We start from the raw sequence: 25,019 nt of genomic DNA, 5'->3' as shown, positions 1-25,019 counted from the left end.
ATGACCACAAATAATATAGATTTCTAAGGCAGGTTCACACACTATTAATAAAGCTAGTTATACAATATTCAAAAAATTTACCATTACTATGTTAAAAAATAATTAACCAATTAATCTACATTAACTAACCATTACTATGTTAAAAAATAATTAACCAATTAATCTACATTAATTATTTTATTTGTGGTCATGGTTCGTTAATATTTCTTGTATGTGGGTAGCTTTTGCACATTTTAATTTTTCCTCAGTCACCCGTTGACCACGAACGCTGTGAAGAGTTCGAAACGTCGGGATGTATTTTAAATTCATTATACGCGATTTAATCCGTTTCCATAGTTTTATTTCATGTAGTTAACGAAAATTAACTCACTGTCAGTTTTGTGACGATAATTAAGCGTGACCTGATGATGATGTTTACCTGTGTGGTGACGGGTTAAGAATTTCACCACCTCCTTTCTTTCCGTGGGTGTCGTAGAAGGCGACTATGGGATATGGGTTAAATTGTGGCGTAGGCGAGAGGCTGGCAACCTGTCACTGCAATGTCACAGTTTCGTTTTCTTTTAACCCCTTATTTGCCAAGAGTGGCCCTGAAGCTTTAGTAGTTTCATGTGCTCTGCCTACCCCTTTATGGGATACAGGCGTGATTGTATGTATGTTGTATGTATGTATGTAATAAAGCATGAAATTTTAATAAAAATATTGTTTTTGTGTTAATTACATAAACTTTTAGCGATAATCTACATTCAGAATTTCAAAAAAGAAATTTTTTAGACAGATTTTATGCTTAATTATCACCACAAAACTAACAACGAGTTAATTTTTGTTAACAACTTGCTAATTGGGGAGACACAAATTTTTAAAATGCACCTACACGTGTATTTTAGAATATGTATAGACTGTAAATTTAGACGTCAGCTGCCACTCCGTTGGCTAAAGTACAGTATGACCACTCCCCGCTCCCCGCTGAAAGTGCCGCCCACCCGCTCTCGGTTGCCTCACAGTTATCGCCTTTCAAGAACGCGAACAGTCGACCTGTCATTTATTTTTTATTTTTATTTTATTTTATTGGTATTCAGGATAACAACAGCCGTAAATATAACTAAGACATACTACTGCTTACGTATAAGAAGGCCAATAACAGTCATCCATTAAATTACATTTTGTAAGAATTAAATTAACTAAATGTTATATAAACAATCAAAATGTGCAATACACACAAATGCTCCAACGGCTAAAGTACATACAGGTTGTTGATTAAGTATTCTTATAATTACGTAACTTAAGGCTTCAATAGCTATCCACCTACTTAATTCATTAGAATACTAGTATAAATACCCATAAATACTCATAAGTCAGACACCAACAAAACTTACGTCAAGAATTTACAATAGTACCCACCAGACCATGGCCAATAAACAGCAGAGCATTCCCCTAGTACCCAGTAAAAGTTACGATGATTTTATTTTATTTTATTTTTTGATTTTATTATTCATTTAAGTTTCAGTTTCATTAAAATTTTCGTTTTCACTGAGCAAAATTGCATAAATATCTTTTTTATATCTATGTTTAGACCCTATAAAAGGATCAGAAGAGGAAAATTCGGTGTTATACAAGTGAGGGATCCTAGATAGAACGGAGTTAGAACCATAGTTAGTAGTGTGAAAGGGAACATGAAAGAGAGTTGTGTGTCGGGTTCGCCGCCTTGGGACTCGAAATGAAAGGCTAGATAACAGTTCAGGACAGTCTAAACGATTTCTAATGATATCAAAAAGCAGGCTCATATCAGACATTTTGCGCCTATCCTCAAGAGAAATAAGGTCATATTCCCGGCAGTTACCTTTATACCCAACAGATGTCTTCTTAAATTTATAATTTAAATGAGCTATAAATCTTTTTTGGATTCTTTCGATGCGTTCTTTATGAACAGCATAGCAAACTGACCAAATTGGTGATGCATATTCAAGGATGGATCTCACATATGCGTAATATACAACTTTTAGACATGACAGGCTGTGAAAAGGTTTACAGGTTCTCATAACAAATCCCAAGCTTCGATATGACCTGTTTACAATGGAGTCCACATGATCTCTCATAGTCATTTTGGAATCTAGGATTACTCCCAGGTCACGTACTACATCTACTCTGTTCACCGTTACGCCATTAAAGTGGTATGGATAAATGATTGGCTTAAGGCTGCGAGTAAAACTTATGCTCTGACACTTGGTAACACTAATTGTTATCTTATTACGACAGTAATACTCGACTAGATTATTAAGATCATTCTGCAGCAGTTCGCAATCTGCTATAGATTTTATACGCATGAAAACTTTTTTATCATCAGCGTATAGCAAATGGCGCGCGGTGAGAAAACACGTATCAATATCATATATATAAGCATTATAAAAAAGGGGACCCAAATGGGAGCCTTGGGGCACCCCGGAGGGTATATCGATGTAGTCTGACCTGAAGCCACCGAGAACTACAGCCTGGGAACGGTTAATAAGATATGATTCGACCCATCTGAGCAGGTCTCCATGAATTCCTAGTGCTTCAAGCTTCATGAGAAGTATGGCATGGTTGACACGATCAAACGCTTTCTCAAAGTCGGTATATATCACGTCAACTTGACCGCCACCTTCCATTTCTGTTAAAACATGATTAGTAAAACAAGCCAAGTTTGAGACTGTAGAGCGTCCTTTTAAAAAACCGTGCTGTTTATCCGAGATTCCAAGAGACACAATGGGGTAAATTTGTTTATATATTATGGATTCAAAAAGTTTACCTATGGTATTGAGGATAGAGATAGGTCGATAATTCTCGATATTGGACTTAGAACCTTTTTTGTGTATAGGAATAATATGGGCCTTTTTCCATATGGAGGGGAAAATGCAGCTTTTTAGTGATTGTTGAAAAAGAAGGGTTAAGGGATATGCAAGACTTTCAGCACACGAGGATAAAAAGATAGGTGGAATACCGTCACAGCCAGGTCCCTTAGTTTTATCTAGACGCTTTAACAAACTTAGTACGATTTCGCAGGTTACATCGATACTGGACAGATCATCACACCGATTATTACTTAGATGACTATTGTTAGGGTTACAAGAGGAGCTTGTTGTGTCAAATACGCTCTCAAAAAATGTGTTAAACGCATTACAAATATCTACGCCATTGTTGTAGTGATTGCTACCTAAATTAAAACTATTAGGATAATTTGAACCTCCGCGTTTAGACTTCACGTATTTCCAGAAGAATTTAGGAGATCGCTTGATGTAAGATTCGGTATTGTTACTAAAACGCTGAAAACACTCATTCTGAACCAGTTTTTGTCTAGCTCTTAACATAGAAAATTCGTCGTAATCACGGGGGTTTAAAAACTTTTTCCACCTTCGATGAACTTTAGTTTTTTCTTTAATTATCTTTATGAGCGAGGAACTGTACCAAATAGGGTATGAGTCGTTTTTGGGGCGTGACATGGGTACAAATTTAACAAAACAATCATTTAGTGTGTTATAAAATATGTCAACAGATTTGTTTACGTCGCTTGTGTTCAGAATTGTATCCCAAATGTCATATTTCACTCATACAAGCACAGTACGCGTTCACCTACACGAGCTTAGACTGTGTGCTAGGAACGCGCTTCTTTCATAAAGACCTACATTGTCCGAGGTGTGCCATAAACGGGGGTACTTACAAGTTGGATCGTTGTCCGAAACTTGATCATCATGCGCGGCCACTGTAGTTGCAGAAGCCAAAGTTGTGATGAATGTATAGTCAGCATAGACGTCAGCTGCCACTCTATTGGTAAATTTCAACGGGGATGCTTACAAGTAGGATCGTTGTCCGAAACTTGATCATCGTGCGAAGCCACTGTAGTTACAGAAGGCACAGTTGTGACAAATGTATAGTCATACACGTCAGCTGCCACTCTATTGGTAAATTTCAACGGGGATGCTTACAAGTTGGATCGTTGTCTGGGACTTGGTCATCGTGCGCGACTACGGTAGTTACAGAAGCCAAAGTTGTGATGAATGTATAGTCATAGACGTCAGCTGCCACTCTGTTGGTAAATTTCAACGGGGATGCTTACAAGTAGGATCGTTGTCCGAAACTTGATCATCATGCGCGGCCACTGTAGTTACAGAAGCCACAGTTGTGACAAATGTATAGTCATAGACGTCAGCTGCCACTCTGTTGGTAAATTTCAACGGGGATGCTTACAAGTAGGATCGTTGTCCGGAACTTGATCATCGTGCGAGGCCACTGTAGTTACAGAAGCCACAGTTGTGATAAATGTATAGTCATAAACGTCAGCTGCCACTCTGTTGGTAAATTTCAACGGGGATGCTTACAAATTGGATCGTTGTCTGGGACTTGGTCATCGTGCGCGGCCACTGTAGTTACAGAAGCCACATTTCTGATAAGTATATAGTCATAGACGTCAGCTGCCACTCTGTTGGTAAATTTCAACGGGGATGCTTACAAGTAGGATCGTTGTCTGGGACTTGGTCATCGTGCGCGGCCACTGTAGTTACAGAAGCCACATTTCTGATAAGTATATAGTCATAGACGTCAGCTGCCACTCTGTTGGTAAATTTCAACGGGGATGCTTACAAGTAGGATCGTTGTCCGGAACTTGATCATCATGCGCGGCCACTGTAGTTACAGAAGCCACAGTTGTGACAAATGTATAGTCATAGACGTCAGCTGCCACTCTGTTGGTAAATTTCAACGGGGATGCTTACAAGTAGGATCGTTGTCCGGAACTTGATCATCATGCGCGGCCACTGTAGTTACAGAAGCCACAGTTGTGACAAATGTATAGTCATAGACGTCAGCTGCCACTCTGTTGGTAAATTTCAACGGGGATGCTTACAAGTAGGATCGTTGTCCGGAACTTGATCATCGTGCGAGGCCACTGTAGTTACAGAAGCCACAGTTGTGATAAATGTATAGTCATAAACGTCAGCTGCCACTCTGTTGGTAAATTTCAACGGGGATGCTTACAAATTGGATCGTTGTCTGGGACTTGGTCATCGTGCGCGGCCACTGTAGTTACAGAAGCCACATTTCTGATAAGTATATAGTCATAGACGTCAGCTGCCACTCTGTTGGTAAATTTCAACGGGGATGCTTACAAGTTGGATCGTTGTCCGGAACTTGATCATCGTGCGCGGCCACTGTAGTTACAGAAGCCACAGTTGTGACAGAAGGAGCGGACGTCATAAGCGGAGCGGACGAGGTAGCGGGCGCGGGGAAGTACAGCTCGTCCGCTCTGTGCGCGAAGTAGCACTGCACGAAGTCTTCGAAGTGCGCCACTAGGCGGCGCCATCTGTTGAACGTGCTAGAATAAAGAACTGTGGTCAGTAGCGATTTGTTGGTTAAATAAAAATTTTAATAACGTGAATTCGTAAAGCAAGACTCGCCGTATATAAAAATAAATTAGAAAGATTTAGTCCCGCCTAGTTAAAATAAAAAAATCAACAAATGAGTTTTCGAAATATTCGGTGTCATAAAATATAATTAAAAAATATATATACTTATATTTTATATTCATATTTGGCTTGATATGTGTTAAAATGTCAAATATTAATATTAGCGCCATCTAGCCGAGCGTTCCCCAAAGGTGTATCGCCATCTAGGCCACCGTACCTTTTTCTCTAGTCTCGTAGCGCCCACTAATCAATATTTTTGCTAGGGAATCTTCATTCTTATTGTACTTGGGATTGAAATCAATTTGATTTATTCGAAAAAATTTAGAAACAAAAGAAATTATATTTTATTTGTTTACATGAAAGTTAAAATTCCATTGAAACCAAATGTACTTCAGAAAGTACATTGGGCGCCAAGAGGCTAGGGCTTAAAGGTACGTTTTTTTCTTAGACTTTATCCGTCTTTATCCGCCCGACGCAAAAACGACGGGGTGTTATAAGTTTGACGTGTCTGTCTGTCTGTGGCATCGTAGATCCCGAACGGAAGAACCGATTTAGATTTAGTTTTTTTTTGTTTGAAAGCTTTGGTCGGGAGTTATTTCATAATTTTGTGGTTAAGTTATTGAGTTATTTATTTATTTTACCTTTATTGCACAAAAGAAAACCTCAAAGTACAAAAGGCGAACTTCATGCCATAAGGCATTCTCTACCAGTTATCCCTTCATTCTGCGTGGTCCGACGTTATCTACTGAATCCTGTGCGTGGTCCGATACGCGCCTGGCTGTTTTAAGTAGATACCTACTTACCTGTTGTGTAGTGGGTTCTCTCCCGCGGCGCCGGCGAACCCTTCTTCGTCGTCCGGCGACGGTGGCGCCGCCGCGCTGTCCGAAACTGAACCAGCCAGCTCCGTTAACTCCTAAAGTAACATTACATTTATAATGGCATTCCTTAGTTGAGCATTTCTTTTTTTTTTGCCAATAATTTTTATTTATTGTTTTAGGGAATTTTAGGTCAATTGTACTTAGAATCACGAGTACTTTCAATCTCACTGGGAGACAAAAAGTGTCCCAGAATTTCCATATATTTTTGTTACTTTCCTCTTTTGTTACCCCATACAACATGTACGGAAAATAGTAACAAAATAGGAAAAATCGTATGGGACAATTTTTTTATACTACTAGGATTGAAAAAGCTAGTAATTTTGAGTAGAGGTAGCATTTTTTTTTTCAAAAATATCGCACTTCATAAAAGTGGCAAAAAAAAAAGAAATGTTCAGTTATCTTATCGGCAGATCGTTTAAAAAAAGAAGGCATGAAAGGAATGAACAAAACTTTGTGACACCTGTATATGCATCGAATTTGGCACAAAAAATGAATAAAATAAATAAATATTACAGGACATTCTTACACAGATTGACTGAAGCCCACGGTAAGCTCAAGAAGGCTTGTATTGTTGGTACTCAGACAACGATATATATAATATATAAATACTTATATACATAGTTTACATTTCTTATCACAGTGTGGTGCAACAAAAAGTAGGTACTAATCACATTTTAATTTTTTTTGTCATAATTATAATCCTTCTTGAGCTTACCGTGGGCCTCAGTCAATCTGTGTAAGAATGTCCTATAATATTTATTTATTTATAATCAAAATTTTACCCTTTATAAAAAAGACTCGAGAGTCGAGTATTCTCGAAACTCGAGAATTTAAATAGGTCGAGAAATCAAAAACCCTACTTATAAGGGACCTACGTGCCAAATTTGGAATCTCTAGAATCAGCGGTTTCGGCTGTGCGTTGATAGTCACGTCAGCAAGTCAGTTTTTTCTTAACATTCAATAAATGTCATATACAAAGAAAAAGTGACCAAGGCCTCCAAGTGTCCCGAGCTGGAATAGAACCAGCGTACACCGTTTGACGGCCGGATGCCTGAAAACCACTCGGCCATCGGAGCCATGTTATAACATATCATCATCCTCCTTGCGTTATCCCGGCATTTGCCGCGGCTCATGGGAGATTGGGGTCCGCTGTGCCAATGAATCCCAAGATTTAGCGTTGGGACTAGTTTTACGAAAGCGACTGCCATCTGACCTTCCAAGCCAAACTAGACCTCATTGGAATTAGTCTGGTTTCCTCACGATGTTTTCCTTCACCGAACAGCGACTGGTAAATATCAAATGACATTTCGCATATAACCATTTCCCAAAAACTCATTAGTGCGAGCCGGGGTTCTAACCCGCGACCTCCGGAACGAAAGTCGTACGTACTTACCGCTAGCACAGTATAATAAAGAGTACTATCGTACAGTATGGCCACTCCCGCTCCCCGCTGAAAGTGCCGCCTACCCCCTCTCGGTTACCTCACAGTTACCGCCTGTCAAAAACGCGAACAGTCGACCTGTCATATGTCACTCATACAAGCATGGTACGCGTTCACCTACACGAGCTTAGACTGTGTGCTAGGAACGCGCCTCTTTCATATATTTGATCGCCAGTGTCCGAGGTGTGCCGCTAGGCTACCAGCGCTGTATGTTGTAGATTTTCTTGTCTAGTAACATGGTAAATAATTTAAAACCTCACCTTTCTCAAAGCTTTGACAGCATCAGACGCGGGTCCCAATTCCCCATCCTCCGAAGGGAATGACGCCAGGCCAGCTGCACCCGCTTTCAAATCCTGCCAATAACAGTCATTATCATTTTCTGAGCCAAGCATAGGGTTATAAATAGGAAAAAAACATGAAAAAAAACCGAGCACCTTGGTTTTTTTTCTAAATATGGTTTTTTTTCAGATGAACAAATAATACGACAATAACGGTTTTTCGTGAGTTGTAACGTGTTTCAATAACAATAACGTACATTTTAATTCAGTATACAAACGTTTATTGGGGAATCCCCGATGCGGCGTGTAGCGTGGGGAGGCGGTGGTGTTGCCAACAGTAAATAGTGATAACTACCAACTACAGATTTCGTAAATGTTACTTTTATAAGACCAGAAATTAAAGTTATTTGATTAAATTCGTTTAATAGTTAACATTAAGTCTAAAAAACCGTATAAAAGTATTAACTACTTTGCAAATTTTGAGATTTCGTACTTTAGAAAAAAAACATACTCTAGAAAAAAAACTGTTTTTTTTCACGGTTTTTTTTCTTGTTTTTTTTCAAGCCAGAAAAAAAACCGTTTTTTTACAACCCTAGCCAAGCACCAATGTGAACATAAAAATTGTAAGTGGGCGATTAGCCCAGAACTAAAATGAAATCGAAATAATGTCATGTAATGGCGGCGTATCTAAAATGTAGTATTATAATAGGCTAGTTTCCTACTAGTCAAATCAGCTTCTTTTTAAGAACTGTCAAAACGATTTGCTAATATGGAAATACTATGAAATACTGAGGAGTGACGTCACGGTCAATTCATTAACTTTTTTTTTTATACCACGTCGGTGGCAAACAGGTATACGGCCCGCCTGATGGAAAGCGGTCACCGTAACCTATGGACGCCCGCAACTCAAGGGGTGTCACGTGCGCGTTGCCGACCCATTAGAAACTTGTACACTCCTTTTTTGAAGAACCCCATACTGTAGTTCATCGGGAATACCTCGACAGGGAGCTCATTCCACAGCCGGAGCGTTCGGGGGAGGAAATTCCTCTGAAACCGCACGGTGCGCGACCATTTAGGTTGCAAGGTGTGTGGATGAGCGCCCTGTCGATGGCGAGCGGTGCGATGATGAAAAGTGGCCGTTGGCATCATGTCAAACAGACATTGTGTTATATCTTTCTCTTTGACTTATTAAATATAAATTATGTTTAAACATAACTACTGTCCATATTTTTCTTTTATTTATGTGGTGCTTTATTTCGTGCACTGCATAAAACATTTTACTTTAAGTATAGGAAACTAGCCTATTATGCTCAGCTGTTGCCGCTCCCACAGCTCGCCAGCCACGTGTTCCATATCGGCCTGCACCAGCGCCGCCTCGCGGGCCAGCTGTTGCAACTGTCTGATACAGCAGAGCGAGGAACTAGAGCAGACTGTCCTCAAACAAGTCGAGTCTTGTATCTTGATATAGTTCCGTGTGGCCAGCACTCACCTTCAGAGTCTCAGCCACGTGTTCCATATCGGCCTGCACCAGCGCCGCCTCGCGGGCCAGCTGTTGCAACTGTCTGATACAGCAGAGCGAGGAACTAGAGCAGACTGTCCTCAAACAAGTCGAGTCTTGTATCTTGATATAGTTCCGTGTGGGCAGCAGTACCTTTAGTCTCAGCCACGTGTTCCATATCGGCCTGCACTAGCGCCGCCTCGCGGGCCAGCTGTTGCAACTGTCTGATACAGCAGAGCGAGGAACTAGAGCAGACTGTCCTCAGACAATTCGAGTCTTGTATCTTGATATAGTTCCGTGTGGCCAGCACTCACCTTCAGAGTCTCAGCCACGTGTTCCATATCGGCCTGCACCAGCGCCGCCTCGCGGGCCAGCTGTTGCAACTGTCTGATACAGCAGAGCGAGGAACTAGAGCAGACTGTCCTCAATCAAGTCGAGTCTTGTATCTTGATATAGTTCCGTGTGGCCAGCAGTACCTTCAGAGTCTCAGCCACGTGTTCCATATCGGCCTGCACCAGCGCCGCCTCGCGGGCCAGCTGTTGCAACTGTCTGATACAGCAGAGCGAGGAACTAGAGCAGACTGTCCTCAATCAAGTCGAGTCTTGTATCTTGATATAGTTCCGTGTGGGCAGCACTCACCTTCAGAGTCTTAGCCACGTGTTCCATATCGGCCTGCACCAGCGCCGCCTCGCGGGCCAGCTGTTGCAACTGTCTGATACAGCAGAGCGAGGAACTAGAGCAGACTGTCCTCAAACAAGTCGAGTCTTGTATCTTGATATAGTTCCGTGTGGGCAGCGCTCACCTTTAGAGTCTCAGCCACGTGTTCCATATCGGTCTGCACCAGCGCCGCCTCGCGGGCCAGCTGTTGCAACTGTCTGATACAGCAGAGCGAGGAACTAGAGCAGACTGTCCTCAGACAATTCGAGTCTTGTATCTTGATATAGTTCCGTGTGGCCAGCACTCACCTTCAGAGTCTCAGCCACGTGTTCCATATCGGCCTGCACCAGCGCCGCCTCGCGGGCCAGCTGTTGCAACTGTCTGATACAGCAGAGCGAGGAACTAGAGCAGACTGTCCTCAAACAAGTCGAGTCTTGTATCTTGATATAGTTCTGTGTCGCCAGCAGTACCTTCAGAGTCTCAGCCACGTGTTCCATATCGGCCTGCACCAGCGCCGCCTCGCGGGCCAGCTGTTGCAACTGTCTGATACAGCAGAGCGAGGAACTAGAGCAGACTGTCCTCAAACAAGTCGAGTCTTGTATCTTGATATAGTTCCGTGTGGGCAGCACTCACCTTCAGAGTCTCAGCCACGTGTTCCATATCGGCCTGCACCAGCGCCGCCTCGCGGGCCAGCTGTTGCAACTGTTGCTGGCGATGCCGGTGAAGCTGCGCGAGGAACTCGTAAAGGAGACGGTGGTGAGCGGCGGCTGATTCCGCTTCTAGTAGACGCTTCCGGCGGGTTAACACCTGGGTAGGAAAAAAAAACAGATTTAGGCACAGACTGGTAATTTAACTCGGGCGGAGCCTACGAGGCCCCCTCCAAAAACAAATGAAAATGAAATATTAAATTTGTTTTTTATCATGCAGAAATGTCTGCGAGCGATATTACATATTTTAAATTAAAGGAAAAATTCACATTCATCCTAAGGCGGTTGAGAATTGAGGGAAGGCATGGATAAATTCGCACACATCCAGCAGGCCTCCGTGGCGCAGTTGGAAGCGAGATGGCCCCGGCAAGGCCAAAAGTCGCAGGTTCGAGTCCTGCCGGAGGTGTGAATTTTGCCATTTTTTCTTTAATTTAAAATATGTAATGAAATATTTATTTTTCAAGTAGGCATATTACAATGCGCATATGAACGTCAAATAAAGCTACGCCGGCTCTAACCCTAATACTGTTTGACGGCCAAGCCACGACATTGGTCTAAGCGCGACACCGGTGAGCGGCGGCCATACATTGGAGCGAGACACAGCGATGGGACTTTTCATTCGCACGTATGGCTGCCGCTCACCGCTGTCGCGCTTAGACCAATGTCGTGGCTGGGCCGTGAATCTCCAGCCACGCTTACTTCGTTGAGTCAAGATCTCAAGTATCTCAACACACACACACAACTAAATAGCACACTGTACTGTGTACTGTGTGTGAACTTGTGAAGCGAAGACACTGTAGTTTCGCACTCACCGCTAACTACTACTGAAAGAGAAGAAAGTCTTAGCTGCTATGCTATTAGTCCCAGATTTGTAAGTTCACATTTTTGACGCATTTGTTTTGAAGTATGTTGCAATGTGGCTAAGTCGTATCGTTTGCCAAATCTAACGATTAATTTCGAATTGGTTGAATCGACTAGGCCCTATGTACAAGGAGGCGCTTAAACAAATATACGATTTCTATCAACTTAGTGAAATGTCATTTGAATCGAAATGACAGACTCTGTCACAGCACTAGTTTAAAAATAAAAATGAATGATAAATGACATAATAAGTAAATCCTGGGTGATCAATTAATATCGTAAAATACTCATTAACGAAGATCAGCAAAAATGTAACATGTGTTAGATTATGTTTAAAGTAAGCGAAATATTGTTTTTAAGTACTTGATTTTTTAAATATTATTACAGGATTTTATTTAAAATTTCATTAGGTTGCGCGAGTTTACATTTTGTGGTCGCTGTCATGTGTCAAAAAGAGGTTCTTACAAATCTGGGACAATAGTAACGCATTTGGGCCTTATCCCGTCGCCCCCTTACTTAGAAACCCTACGAAGTCCCAGACCTTTTAATTATGAAGATTATAACATTCTAGCGTCAGACTCACCTCTAACATAAGCTCGACGTCAGGCATAGCCAACCTAGCGCTCTCCGCCGCTAGCAACGCTCTGAGTCTAGCCGCATCACCCCCTTCGGAGGCCTGCGACGGAGGCCGAGCGGCCCGAAGCCTCCGCCGCGCGACCAACTCGTTGAGCATAAAGTTTGGGAACATGTGGTCCCGGCTTGCTACCGCTGCGCCGCATTTTGGACACCGTCTGCAAAAAATACACATCCATATAGGTGAGAAACTTAAGGGACCGGCCACACTTAAGAGACGCATGTCCTGAGGTGCGGAACGGACGTCCGCGCCACGCCGCCTGAATGTAATTCAAAAAACGTCTTCCGTCCTTCCTATACAAAATGTACTGAGGAGACGTTTTTTGAATTACATTCAGGCGGCGTGGCGGAGACGTCCGTTGCGCGCCCCGAGACACGCGACGCCTAAGTGGGGACGCTACCTAAGAAAGTCACCTGTTGTATGTGTGAGTGACGTGTTCGAATAGAGAACACATATTTAAAATTAGTAAAACAAACAAAACAAACGCCTATTCGAACACGTCACTCACACATACAACAGGTGACTTTCTTAAGTTTTTCAAAAGTGTGTGTGCCTGTTTGTGTCGGCAAAACGGAGCGACGAATTGACGTGATTTTTTATATGGATATAGTTGAAAAAATGGAGAGTGAAATAGGCTACTTTTTGTCTCTTTCTAACCCCCTTCTTCAATAAAATAGGGGGTGGAAGTTTGAATGGAGCGTTCCGCAATTTTCGAAATAAAAAGCTAATAGTACATAATATAGTACATAATATTAGACGCGCTCAATCTCCTACTTCTTTTAAGATACTTCTCAAGCTTCACTTTTTATCTGATCATTGATCAATGATACCTTGATAGACTTATGTCCCCTATAGCTGGCATGTAATTTGTTATATATATATATATATATATGTATTTGTATGTTTATGTATTGTATTTTATTTTTATGTGTGTAGTATATTGTTTTGCGTAGTATAGTTTGTGCTAGATTTCCTCTAAGTCTACATTTAGTACACCTACTTACAAGGTTAAATTTATTATTCTCCACTACCTAGGTTGTCTGGAAGAGATCGCTCTTTAGCGATAAGACCGCCTCTTGTTTTACCTCTTAAGTTGTTGTTTATACTTGCTATGTTGTTTCGTGTATTGAGGTGTGCAATAAAGAGTATTTGTATTGTATTTGTATTGTATATGTGACAATCGTTGACACTTTGTGGCGATGGTAACGCAGTCTGGTACTTTCACGCCACGACAAAAAAGCGATAGGGCGAGCCAGAGACGATACGTTTACGAAGTGTAAGAGTTTGTGACTTTGGCTAAGTACCCAGATGAGTTGTCGTACGTTAAACAATCGCCAAAGAGCCTTCTAGCAAATTACTTTTCATCACACTCACTCGTAAACGGTGTTATTACATGCCTGCATACCGATACGTAATGAGCTATTATTATTCACTTTATCGCTCTAGGGCGGTAAAGTGAATACCAGCCAACGTATCATGCTTCCAAATTTATCACTTATCCACGTGGATAAGACATCTTGTCACTCTCACACTGACATACCTGCCAAAGCGTGACGGATGCTTTATCCACGTGGATAAGTGATAAAATTAGAAGCGTAATACGCCGGAAGGTTGAGGCCTTGCACGACCTGTCAAAAATAACAAGATGGCGGACGAATTTTCGAAATGTCAGCGTAGGTAGTTCAATACATATAGTTTAAAATTTGGTTATTACTTCGCGAATGTGATAAAAAACAGTGTTTAATACATATAAAAATACGAAAGTCACTATGAGTGTTAAGTTAAGCTACGATTATCTAGCCTAGAGGGTTGTCCGGCATCTGAGCAAGAGCCTACCAGGCGGGTTTCCTGTAGCTTGATATACAGAATTTCGAAATTAAAAATTAAATAAAAAAAGGGTGAAAAAAACTAAAAGTGCGAGCTTTCAAAAAGTAATAAAATAACTAAATAAGTAGCTCTAGGAATACCTACCTTCCTTCTTACGAAATACCTACCTTCTTCTTCTTAGGAATATCTACCTACCTTCTACCTTCTTACGAAATACGTAAGATGAAAACCTAACTACGAAATTCTTGAACATAAAAATTTTGGTACTTAAACATAAAATTACTTGAATTCTTAAACACATGAAATATGACAAAATAAATTATTAATTATTATTCTCTTTATTGATTTCCATTATTAATTAATGGTAAAGTGTTGTCGCGTCGGGGGACCGCTCTCAATATTAGCGCGAGGGCAGACGTCGTTGACGGTTGTGTTTCCGATGCAGTCTTTAGAGTCTTATTTTAAGATTGGGTGTTGAAATTTTTGCTCAGCACTTATCTAGTTTGTTTGGTTGTAAACATATATGTTACTTGTAATTCTAATACTTCCTTTGACATTTTGGTTGTATAGTTACATTGTTCATGTTCAGGTAGTTAGTTTAATGTATGTACCTAGTGAATTTTTTGTTAAACATTTATTAAGTTAGTTTAGCTGTGTAAATATTTAGTTTTTAAGTTTCAAGTTAGACAGGCAAAGAGCGGTCCCCCGACGCGACAACACTTTACCATTAATTAATAATGGAAATCAATAAAGAGAATAATAATTAATAATTTATTTTGTCATATTTCATGTGTTTAAGAATTCAAGTAATTTTATGTTTAAGTACCAAAATTTTTATGTTCAAGAATTTCGTAGTTAGGTTTTCATCTTACGTATTTCGTAAGAAGGTAGAAGGTAGGTAGATATTCCTAAGAAGAAGAAGGTAGGTATTTCGTAAGAAGGAAGGTAGGTATTCCTAGAGCTACTTATTTAGTTATTTTATTACTTTTTGAAAGCTCGCACTTTTAGTTTTTTTCACCCTTTTTTTATTTAATTTTTAATTTAATTCACCTTTTTTTTGTGTCGGGGGTTTTTTAAATTTATAATTTAAGGTTTTATTTCTTTCTTTTTGTAGGGGGCTCTTTCTTTTGTCATATTTCTTGTGTTTTGGAATTCAAGTACCGAATTGTATGTTAAGTACTTACCTACATTTTTTACGTTCAAGATGTTCTAGAGGTAAGTGCATGCTGTTTTTATAAAAATACTAAAGTCACTATAAGCGTGCCGTTCAGATCTGAGGAGTTCCGTTCTGACCATCATCAGAAGTTCCAGTGCACCAAATGTCACTGCTCTGGACGTAAGGGCATGCTGATCTTATAAAAATACCAAAGTCACTATAAGCGTGCCGTTCAGATTTGAGGAGTTCCGTTCTGACCATCATCAGCAGTTCCACTGCACCAAATGTCACTGTTCCGTAAGTAAATACATGCCATTCCTTTAAAAACACAAAAATCACCATATGTATGCCTTTCAGATTTGAGGAGTTCTCTCGATTTCTCCAGGATCCCATCATCAGAACTGGGTTCTGAGTAAAATGGGACCAATCTGTATTCATATACTATCAAAAAAAAATTCAAAATCGGTCCAGTAGCGACGGAGATATCGAGGAACAAACATAAAAAATAAAATACAGACGAATTGAGAACCCCTTCCTTTGAGATTTGAGGCGGCGGTTAAAAATCAGCACCGATAGCATGGTCGCGCCAGGCCGTCCTTTTCGCACTTACTAATAGTACGAATATCACAGAATATAATAGTACAAATACTGAAGGCTCACTCCTTTGATGTTCATAAAATGCCGCCATTCTAAATTCTTACCTACATTAACAAACAGACCGCACGCGAGCAGCCGACATAGAATTTTATTGCGCCGCGTGAAGGTCGTCACCAGTGAACGGGCCGCGATTCGCGGCCGCCGCCATATACATATTATACATGTAGCGCGGCGATAGAATCGCAGAATGAGCCGCCCCTTTAGGCCTAGCACATGATTGCCGCGAGAGTATGTCGCCGCGAGATAGATGAGATGACACGTCTTTGTCGTAATTGTATTAATGACAAAAGAACCGGTAGTCTATCTCGCGGTGACATACTCTCGCGGCAATCATGTGCTAACCCTGCTGGTTTTATCATTTATCGCGCGATCATGCTTGCCTCTGTAATCCATAATAAATAAATTTTTTTTTTTGTGGCGGCGACCATCTTGGACCAGCGGCCATCACCTACAGCTACATATACATACCAGGGATGTAACGGAGCTCTGCTTCTGCTTCCGTTTCTGCGGAACTTCCGTTTTGTTTTACACATCCGCTTCTGTTCCGGTTCTGTTATTTTTCAAACGGAAGTTATAGCGGATGTCGGAATTTAGCGCGACGGTGGGACATGAGCGGCGTACATCAAAGACCAACAGGTCTATACCTGTCATTCACTCATCTCTCCGCTTGCCACGTGCTGCGATACTAAACATCAATCGCTTCATTCCATTGCGCGCCAATATTTATTTTGTCCTGTCCACCTAGTTAGTAGCGAGTGAACAACTATTCAGTGGTGCAGGGCTTATCTACGATCCCCTTAGAAGCAAACTGCCGTGAGATAAAGCTGCTTAGCTTTTGTTTATTAAATACAGTTTACTTCTTTTATAATAACTCCATTTAATTTAAAAATTTATTTGTGTGCTAACAATTACACATATAATTTTTACTGGTTAGTTTTGGATTGTATTATACTACCTACGAGTAAGTTTTCTTTTCGTTTCTAAAACCTTTTACGGCATAATAAAGGTTTAAAAGGATTCTTATGTGATTTTTAGTGATTACCTAAACAACTAAACATCTTAAAGTTCAAGGTGATTTAAATTTTTGGATTGTAATGAATGATATACTTAAGATAAAATATCAGGTAACTTTTCTTTTCGTTTTTAAAACCTAAGTGGGCCTAAAGGCTGATTACAAACTGCTGATTACAGGCTGAACAGTAAACACCTAAAGGTTCTAGGTAATTTAAGTAGTTTTGGTTTATGTTATACCTATGTGGTATTTTTTCATTTCGTTTTTAACATCTATAACTTCCGCTTCTGGTTCCGGTTCCGCTTCTGCTTCCGTTAAACTAAATTCGAAACTTCCGCTTCCGCTTCCGGTTCCGTTAAAACCACATCCGTTACATACAGTCACGCCTGTGTCCCATGAAGGGGTAGGCAGAGCACATGAAACTACTCAGGTTTCACACACACACACACACACACACACACACACACACACACACACACACACACACACACACACACACACACACACACACACACACACACACACACACACACACAGAGACAGATAGACAGAGACAGATAGACAGAGACAGATAGACAGAGACAGATAGACACGTCAAACTTATAACACCTCATCGTTTTACGTCGAAACACAACTTTCTACGATAATTGGTCAAGTGCGAGTCGGATTTCGACTCTTCCATACAATTTAGTCATGAGCGCCTGATGGAATGTGATAGCAACGATTTCACAAACAAATAGTAGAAGTTTAGTACATTTCGTACTTTCAAGACGTTATATCTCGGAAACGATAAGAGATAGACCAAAATGGACTTCAGATTTGGGCTTTCGGTGGCACAATAGTGCCACACGAATTTTATATTTTCGTATATATAGACATTTTTTTGGACCGATTTGGATAATTTTTTTTTTCAAAAATATCTAACCCGGGTGTAAAATCTTTATTTTTTGAGCTAGAAGGCTGAAAAAAATAGTATTTAGGTGTTTTTGTAATACATTTCGGGCCGCTAAGAATCAGCCACATACCATTGTAATTTTTTCTATAAAAAAAAACTAATTAAAATTTTGAAAAACCTCCGACATAGTGGACCATCAAACATGGCTAAGAACACTCCCAACTAATTCAGCTTTCAAACAAAAAAAACTAAATCAAAATCGGTTCATCCGTTCGAGAGCTACGATGCCACAGACAGACACACACACAGACAAACAGACAGACAGACAGACAGACAGACAGACAGACAGACACGTCAAACTTATAACACCCCGTCGTTTTTGCGTCGGGGGTTAAAAAACCCCGACTGCGACATAGTAGACCGATTTTCATGAAACATGACTCCCACACACACTCCCGACTAACTCAGCTATAAGACAAAAAAAAACCGGCCAAGTGCGAGTTCTACTCGCGTTGCGTTGTAAGGGTTCCGTGCACTACAAGAAGGGCTTAAGCGCCTCTTTTTTAGTAGGAACTTAAGTCATTTTTGCAAAATAGTCGATATTTTCAACAAAACGAAACAGAAGTGAGTTTATATATAATATTCAAACGCGCTCACACAATTTCAAGAGATTTGGTAACTCCTTGCAGCGGCAGAATACCTTAATTTGAGTTTTTTCTTTTAAATCCGACTTACGCTTGACTCTAGATTTCTAATAGGTTTTCCTGTAATCTACCAGGTAGAGGGCTATCTTGTGTATTTTTTTTGAAAATTTTACGCTTAGTAGTTTCGGAGATAAGGGGGGGGAATGGTCATTTTTTGCCTATTTTCTTGAATAACTTGAAAATAATTACCTAAATAATAAATATAAAAAAAATATATTTGAGATACCCATAAATTGCTCTTTCATTTGATATGTAACACAATATAGGTAGTTTAAAAAGCTTTGATTTTTAATTTTCCCTTTTACCCCCCAAAAGTGGCCCCTATGATTAAATTTTCTTAATTTAAATTACATGTCCGTCTTTGGGCCACAGATTTACATATGCGTGCCAAATTTCAAGTAAATCGGTTCAGTAGTTTCGGAGAAAATTGGCTGTGATGACGGACAAACAGACACACGTCACACGAGTGATCCTATAAGGGTTCCGTTTTTCCTCTTTGAGGTACGGAACCCTAAAAACTAAATCGGTTCATCCGTTCGGGAGCTACAATGCCACAGACAGACATACACACAGACAGACACGTCAAACTTATAACGCCCCTTCGTTTTTGAGAGCCTACCAGGCATGTTCCTGGCGGTGAATGTGTTAAAACAATCAATTAAATTAAAACAATTATTTTTATACAAATCTTTATTAAGAAGCACGTATTTATAACTTAAAGTTGTAAAACCAAACAAGTGTTATTAGTATTGTGGGACCTTGCATACTATTTAAAAAAAAAAAAAGCAGTATGCGTCGCGCTCTCGACATGTAAAGGCGGGGTGTCGCTACTCTTGAGAAAGGTTCTCGAAATTGAACCGAAACATGTCGAACGCTATGTCGACTTAATACGTGAGTAACCCGCTTAAAATATTTTTAAATATGTATGAGTCTCACGGGAGTTTTATAGTTAAAACCTTACATACTATACATGTAGAATGTAGACTTATATCAAAGAGGATCGAGTATTATAGAGAGTTACTGTCGAAGTAAAATGTGTAATCACAGTGCATAGACTGCCATCTCTTGATACCGGCTTAGAACTTTTGAATCTCAGTATTGACAATTTGGCCCATATTCTCTTAGCATGATATGTGTTAAAATACTTAAAATGTCAAATATTAATATTAGCGCCATCTAGCTGAGCGTACCCCAAAGGTGTAATGCCATCTAGGCCACCGTACCTTTTTCTGTATGGTACTGAGGTACGTTTTTTTCCTAGACTTCATCTGTCTATATGGAGTTATATATGTCTTTGCTTATATTGACCGGGATATAGATTGTGATTACCTTTTTGATATTTTCTTTTCGAATATCGGGAGCTCGACAAAAATTAAAAAGGTAATCACGGTCTATATCCCGGTCAATATAAGTCTAATGAAAATAACCGTGAATCATTCAAAACTCTGTAGAATGTAGATAACATTACATTAGAATATTGACATTTGAGACGTGTAGAATATAGCAGTCCGGTATTAAGAAAAAGGTAGGTTTTATATATACTAAATGTAAGTTATGTAGTTTTAGAGTTATTTAGAATTTTTAGATTTAATTTAGTTTTATTTGTAGGCTAATTTGTACCTATTTCCACAGAATATATAATAGTACAAGTACAGAAGGCCCACTGCTTTGATGTTCACGAAATGCCGCCTTTTTAAATGCCTACAAAATTCTAACAAAGAAACGAACCGCACGTGCGCAGCGTCGGAGGATAGGGTTGCCTATGGATTAAAACGCATTAATTCTCAGATAAATATACTATATATTCAAGTCTTGGTTACTTTCTAGGTATACATATATACAGTATTTATATATTTTTGTTGCAGCCTTCAGCATCACAAGCCTTATTGAACTTTTCCGTTAGACTTAATCAATAAGATCAGTGTAAGATTGTCCTATTTTATTCATGATGTCTTTTTAACTAAGCATTATTAGCCATTCCACACGTGGACATCGCATATGAACCTTGAAAAAACTCGCTACGTAATGTAACAATAGAAAGTGCGAACGTGCGTTCCGTGAGAACGCGCGCCACCCCTGATTAGGCCGCGAACTCGCGGCCGCCAGCATGTACTTGTAGCGCGGCGATGGAATTGCGGAGTGAGCCGCCCCTGCTATTTCATAAATTAAATAAATACAATTGCATTTAAAAAAAAGGTATTGATATTTGATTCCCAGATACAAATTTACGAAAAACATAGTAACTATGTTAAATAGTATTACAAAAAAAAACTTAAGTTAATATATTATAAAAAACATAAGATATCAATGTCATACTTTTGGCACATCTCGGACACTAGCGATCAAATATATGAAAGAGGCGCGTTCCTAGCACACATTCTAAGCTCTTGTAGGTGAACGCGTACCATGAGTGTATGAGTGAGATATGACAGGTCGACTGTTCGTGTTTTTGACAGGCGGTAACTGTGAGGTAACTGAGAGGGGGTGGGTGGCACTTTCAGCGGGGAGCGGGAGTGGCCATACTGTACGATAGTACTCTATATTTTACTGTGCTTTTGGTATGACATTGACATAATCGCAAATCATCTTTTATCTATCTACCGGGTGGGGCCTGTAACAAAAGCAAAATACATATTAAACTGTATGCTGTACTCCTTACACTGGCCAACATTTCTTCAGCGACTTTAAAAATAACTTGTATTTTGTTATTTATCACCCTTGAAAGCTTTTCCTAAGAGGTAATGTACTGCGAATTCTGTTAAGTCTAAAGTGTGACTGACAACGTCAATGACAACAATAATGGCGTCCATTGAAGTTAATATTATTATAATTTTTCAAAGTCGCTGAAGAAATGTTGGTCACTTTAATGAGTACAGCCTACTGTTTAATTTTTTGCGTTTGTTACAGGCCCCACCCGGTATACAAACACAAATAGGCAGAAAACTTAGTTTACTTTCATATTAAACGTCAAAACAAGATTCTATCGTAACTCAGAGAAAAACAAATAAAAAATACGGAAATTTTTCGGTCATTTTTTGTCTCCTATTAGAGTCGAAAGAGCTAATTACCAAAAATGTACTCTTTTTCTACTGTGAATCATGAGCCTCATGATTTCAGAAAATGAAAAAAAATGTAAAATCGACAACAAAATAAAAATATGTCACTATACACCTTGTATGAAGATAAGCTAGCTACTATAATAAACACCTTTTTGATGTTGATTGTTTCCAAAATTCGTTGGCTATTCTAAAAACTATTGTTAAACGTAAGTTGTTTTAATAACATAATTACTTTAGGTTTATATTTATGTTGTATGCAGTTTAATTTAATTTTCTTGTATTACGTTACGTTATGTTGTTTTCTTATATTCATTTAGTGAACATTATTTAAGTTTACAGTTATGAACCTCCAGGTCTTTTGTTATTGTTTTCTTTTTTTTTGCAGTACATTTTTGTATTGCCAATATGTAATGTGTTTGTGTGACTGTTTGGTTTCTGAATAAACTGAAAAAAAAAAAGATAATCTTTATTTGGATGTATATACTGCCAGCGAATGTCACAAAAACGCAAAAACATACACCATCTTCTAAAAACACATCTTAAACATTGTTCGGAACTGTAATTGCATACAGTAAGTTACATACTGAGATGTTTAATATATGTCACGAGAGATGTCGCTGTACCAACTGTCACAATTTCTACATCGCGCTATCGAAATGTTTATCGAGAATGTATATAATGGGTTTGGGATTTTTTGTAATATATTGGCTTTATTTGTGACTGGTTGTTTAATTCATAGTAAATCCTTCACTAGGTAAAGTGCGCCCTTTTTAACCCGTGGAGCGTCCTATAGACACGGTGTGTCCATAACTTTTTTAGGCCGGTAGCGCCCTATAGACACACCGTGTCTATAAGAGTAGTGTTGCTATTGGTGATTGGTGGACTTCTTTGTCAGATTCGGTTGTGTTGTCACTCCTGATTGGATTAAAAATCAGTGTGAGACAGTTTTGCCAACATAAAAACGCTGATATTCGGCAATTCGGCATTTCACTCGAATCCAAGGCACCAAAAATAATAAATTTCCGAAACGTGACCTTGAATGGCGGCAAAGCGGCGCGTTCAGCGCGCAAATACATTGCGTAAATAAATGGTTATTGTGTAGTGCATAGTGCGTCTTGTAGAAAACGAATGGTATCTATCGACGCGGAATTTTATAACGATCAAAATACTTTAATAATAAATGTGAAATATGTAAACAAGTTATGTGTAAAAAGGTAAAGTGTTCTAATGAGTGACATAAACAAATGAAAAATAATACAAACAAATGAAACTCGAAAAGGATTGTTTGTTTTATGATTGATAATCACAGGTTAGTTACATTTTTATAATTCTCGTGTATAGCATATTTATGCAGCTTTCTAACGATGTATGACATATGTTATATAATTATAAAACATAAGCACAATTTCAAATGAAGTATCAAAAGGTAACCTCAAGTTTTTCTACTCAGATTCGCTGGGCACTTACGGCCATTTTGAATTTTGGCGGGAGGTCGCTCCACGGGTTAAAGGAATTAGGAGACTAAATATGGAGTACAATCTTCTTCAGACTTTACTGCCACTGAATATCTCACAGAAGATAGAGCATTTATATCATTAAACTTGTTCACAAGTTCAGCGATAGCAATGGTAAGTTCAAATGAACCGTCTTCAGCCTTCAGGATTCCCGCTTTAGTTAGCATGTCTAACTTCACATCATCCTCGTCTACTTTGCTCTCAATCGCTCTAAAAACATATCTTTTTGAATCACAATGCACTTCGCCAACAGTTTTACTCATCAGCTCCTTTTTCTTTTCAGGTTCTGAAAGTTTCACAAATATTTCCATGTTTATAATTTCTGCAATCGGCTCCAAAATCTTCCTGATGCGTTTTATATCAGCATTCTTTTGATTAGCTGGTATCAAGCCGGGGAATATTTGGTGCTGCATTATTAGCGGTAGTTCCTGCTTGAAGAATGAGGAATATTTCAAAACTCCTTGGATATTTTCCTTCAGGATTACAGAAGCGGCATGCACGGGAAATGCCCGTACCACACGTGACAATGTCACTACATGAGTTAGTTTAGGCCCTGGAGATGTTTGGATGTCAATTTTGTACAGCTCGCATTTCTTCTTAATGACTGCCGAGGCAGACTCTCCGGCGACACGCAATGCTTTGCTTATGTTACCGTATTTAAAGAACACGTAGATGAAAAAAATCAAATCTTCAAGGTGGCACTTTTCAAACAATTTTATATTTTTAAATATTGCTTTAGGTTCGTCCTCAGTACTTACTGCGTGTTTTTTTGCCGTCGCTTCAAACTTTTCTCGTGTACTCCTAAAGCAAAACTCCCAGAGCCCTCCAACTCCAATCCATATACTTATCTAATCTATCGACTCTGTCCATCAGTTCTTTAATGGAATCCATTAGATCCGTTTTAATTTTATTTTGTTTCTGCAGACCCAGAATCACGCTTTACGTTCAGAGATAATACTACTTAGTAACAGAAATTAAATGCGATAACACTGTACTGTATTGAACGTGGAGTGGAACTAAACTCATAAAATGTCGACTAAAACCTTCAGAGCTCACAGGATATTTGATACCTCTGAAGCAGCAATTTGAGCGTTTGAGTTTGAGCGTGCCTTTACATACAATGTTGTTTTGTTATCAATTCTCAGTTCTGGGAACTAGACTTGTGTAGGACATGTACTAATAGTACAAAAGACTCGATTCCCTGCACTGTACTAGACCGAACTACTCCCAAATGATTCTGCTCTCTAGTACATTTAGTACACTCACACACGCGCAACAGAATGGGAGCGAAAGGAGCGAAGAGCCGAGGAGTGACAATGACAGCAAAGCGATCCGTGTGATCCTACCGAAAGATCCGGCGAAAACGGCCGACCAGCTCTCGGCTAGTACGAGCGAGCGATAATGTACGCCATATGCAAAATTTGTCTCTCGCTCTCTCGGTATACTACTGTACTAAATATCCTAAAAGAACGAACTAGTGCACTTCGGAGATCGTACTAGTTGAGAGCGATCTTTTCAGTGAACGAGCTGGCACAACTCTAATAGTGCCTTTACAATCTTGTTTTGTTTTCAATTCTCAGTTCTGGGAACTACCGACCGGAAGACAAAGGTAGTGTTGCCAGAGCGCTGAAGGTAAGGACACACTTGTCTCACGTACGCCAGACGCCACGTATGCAATGCAAGGAGGGATTGTGTGCACACTTCAGTAGAATACAGGTAAAAACACTACTACTATAGTAATCTCTGTAGCGAGAGGGACACTAGCCCCAACTTTGTGGTGTGCCCCTCCACCCTCTCCACCCAACCCAA

The 25,019-nt window shown here is 39.6% G+C and overlaps 1 protein-coding gene across 1 annotated transcript in view; it reads right to left on the bottom strand.

The window, feature by feature from the left end:
- Positions 1–25,019, bottom strand: part of LOC125240112 (E3 ubiquitin-protein ligase COP1-like) — a 48,059-nt gene that overhangs the window by 15,842 nt on the left and 7,198 nt on the right. The window contains exons 3-7 of the mRNA XM_048147958.1: positions 12,336–12,543; positions 10,818–10,991; positions 8,012–8,104; positions 6,236–6,345; positions 5,136–5,341 (exon numbers count right to left, since the gene is read on the bottom strand). Coding sequence (XP_048003915.1) covers positions 5,136–5,341; positions 6,236–6,345; positions 8,012–8,104; positions 10,818–10,991; positions 12,336–12,543 — 791 coding nt within the window. The remainder of the gene's footprint in view (positions 1–5,135; positions 5,342–6,235; positions 6,346–8,011; positions 8,105–10,817; positions 10,992–12,335; positions 12,544–25,019) is intronic.

Source organism: Leguminivora glycinivorella, chromosome 26 (assembly GCF_023078275.1).
Source record: "Leguminivora glycinivorella isolate SPB_JAAS2020 chromosome 26, LegGlyc_1.1, whole genome shotgun sequence".
Taxonomy (NCBI): domain Eukaryota; kingdom Metazoa; phylum Arthropoda; class Insecta; order Lepidoptera; family Tortricidae; genus Leguminivora; species Leguminivora glycinivorella.
This window is presented reverse-complemented; position numbering and strand designations above follow the sequence as displayed.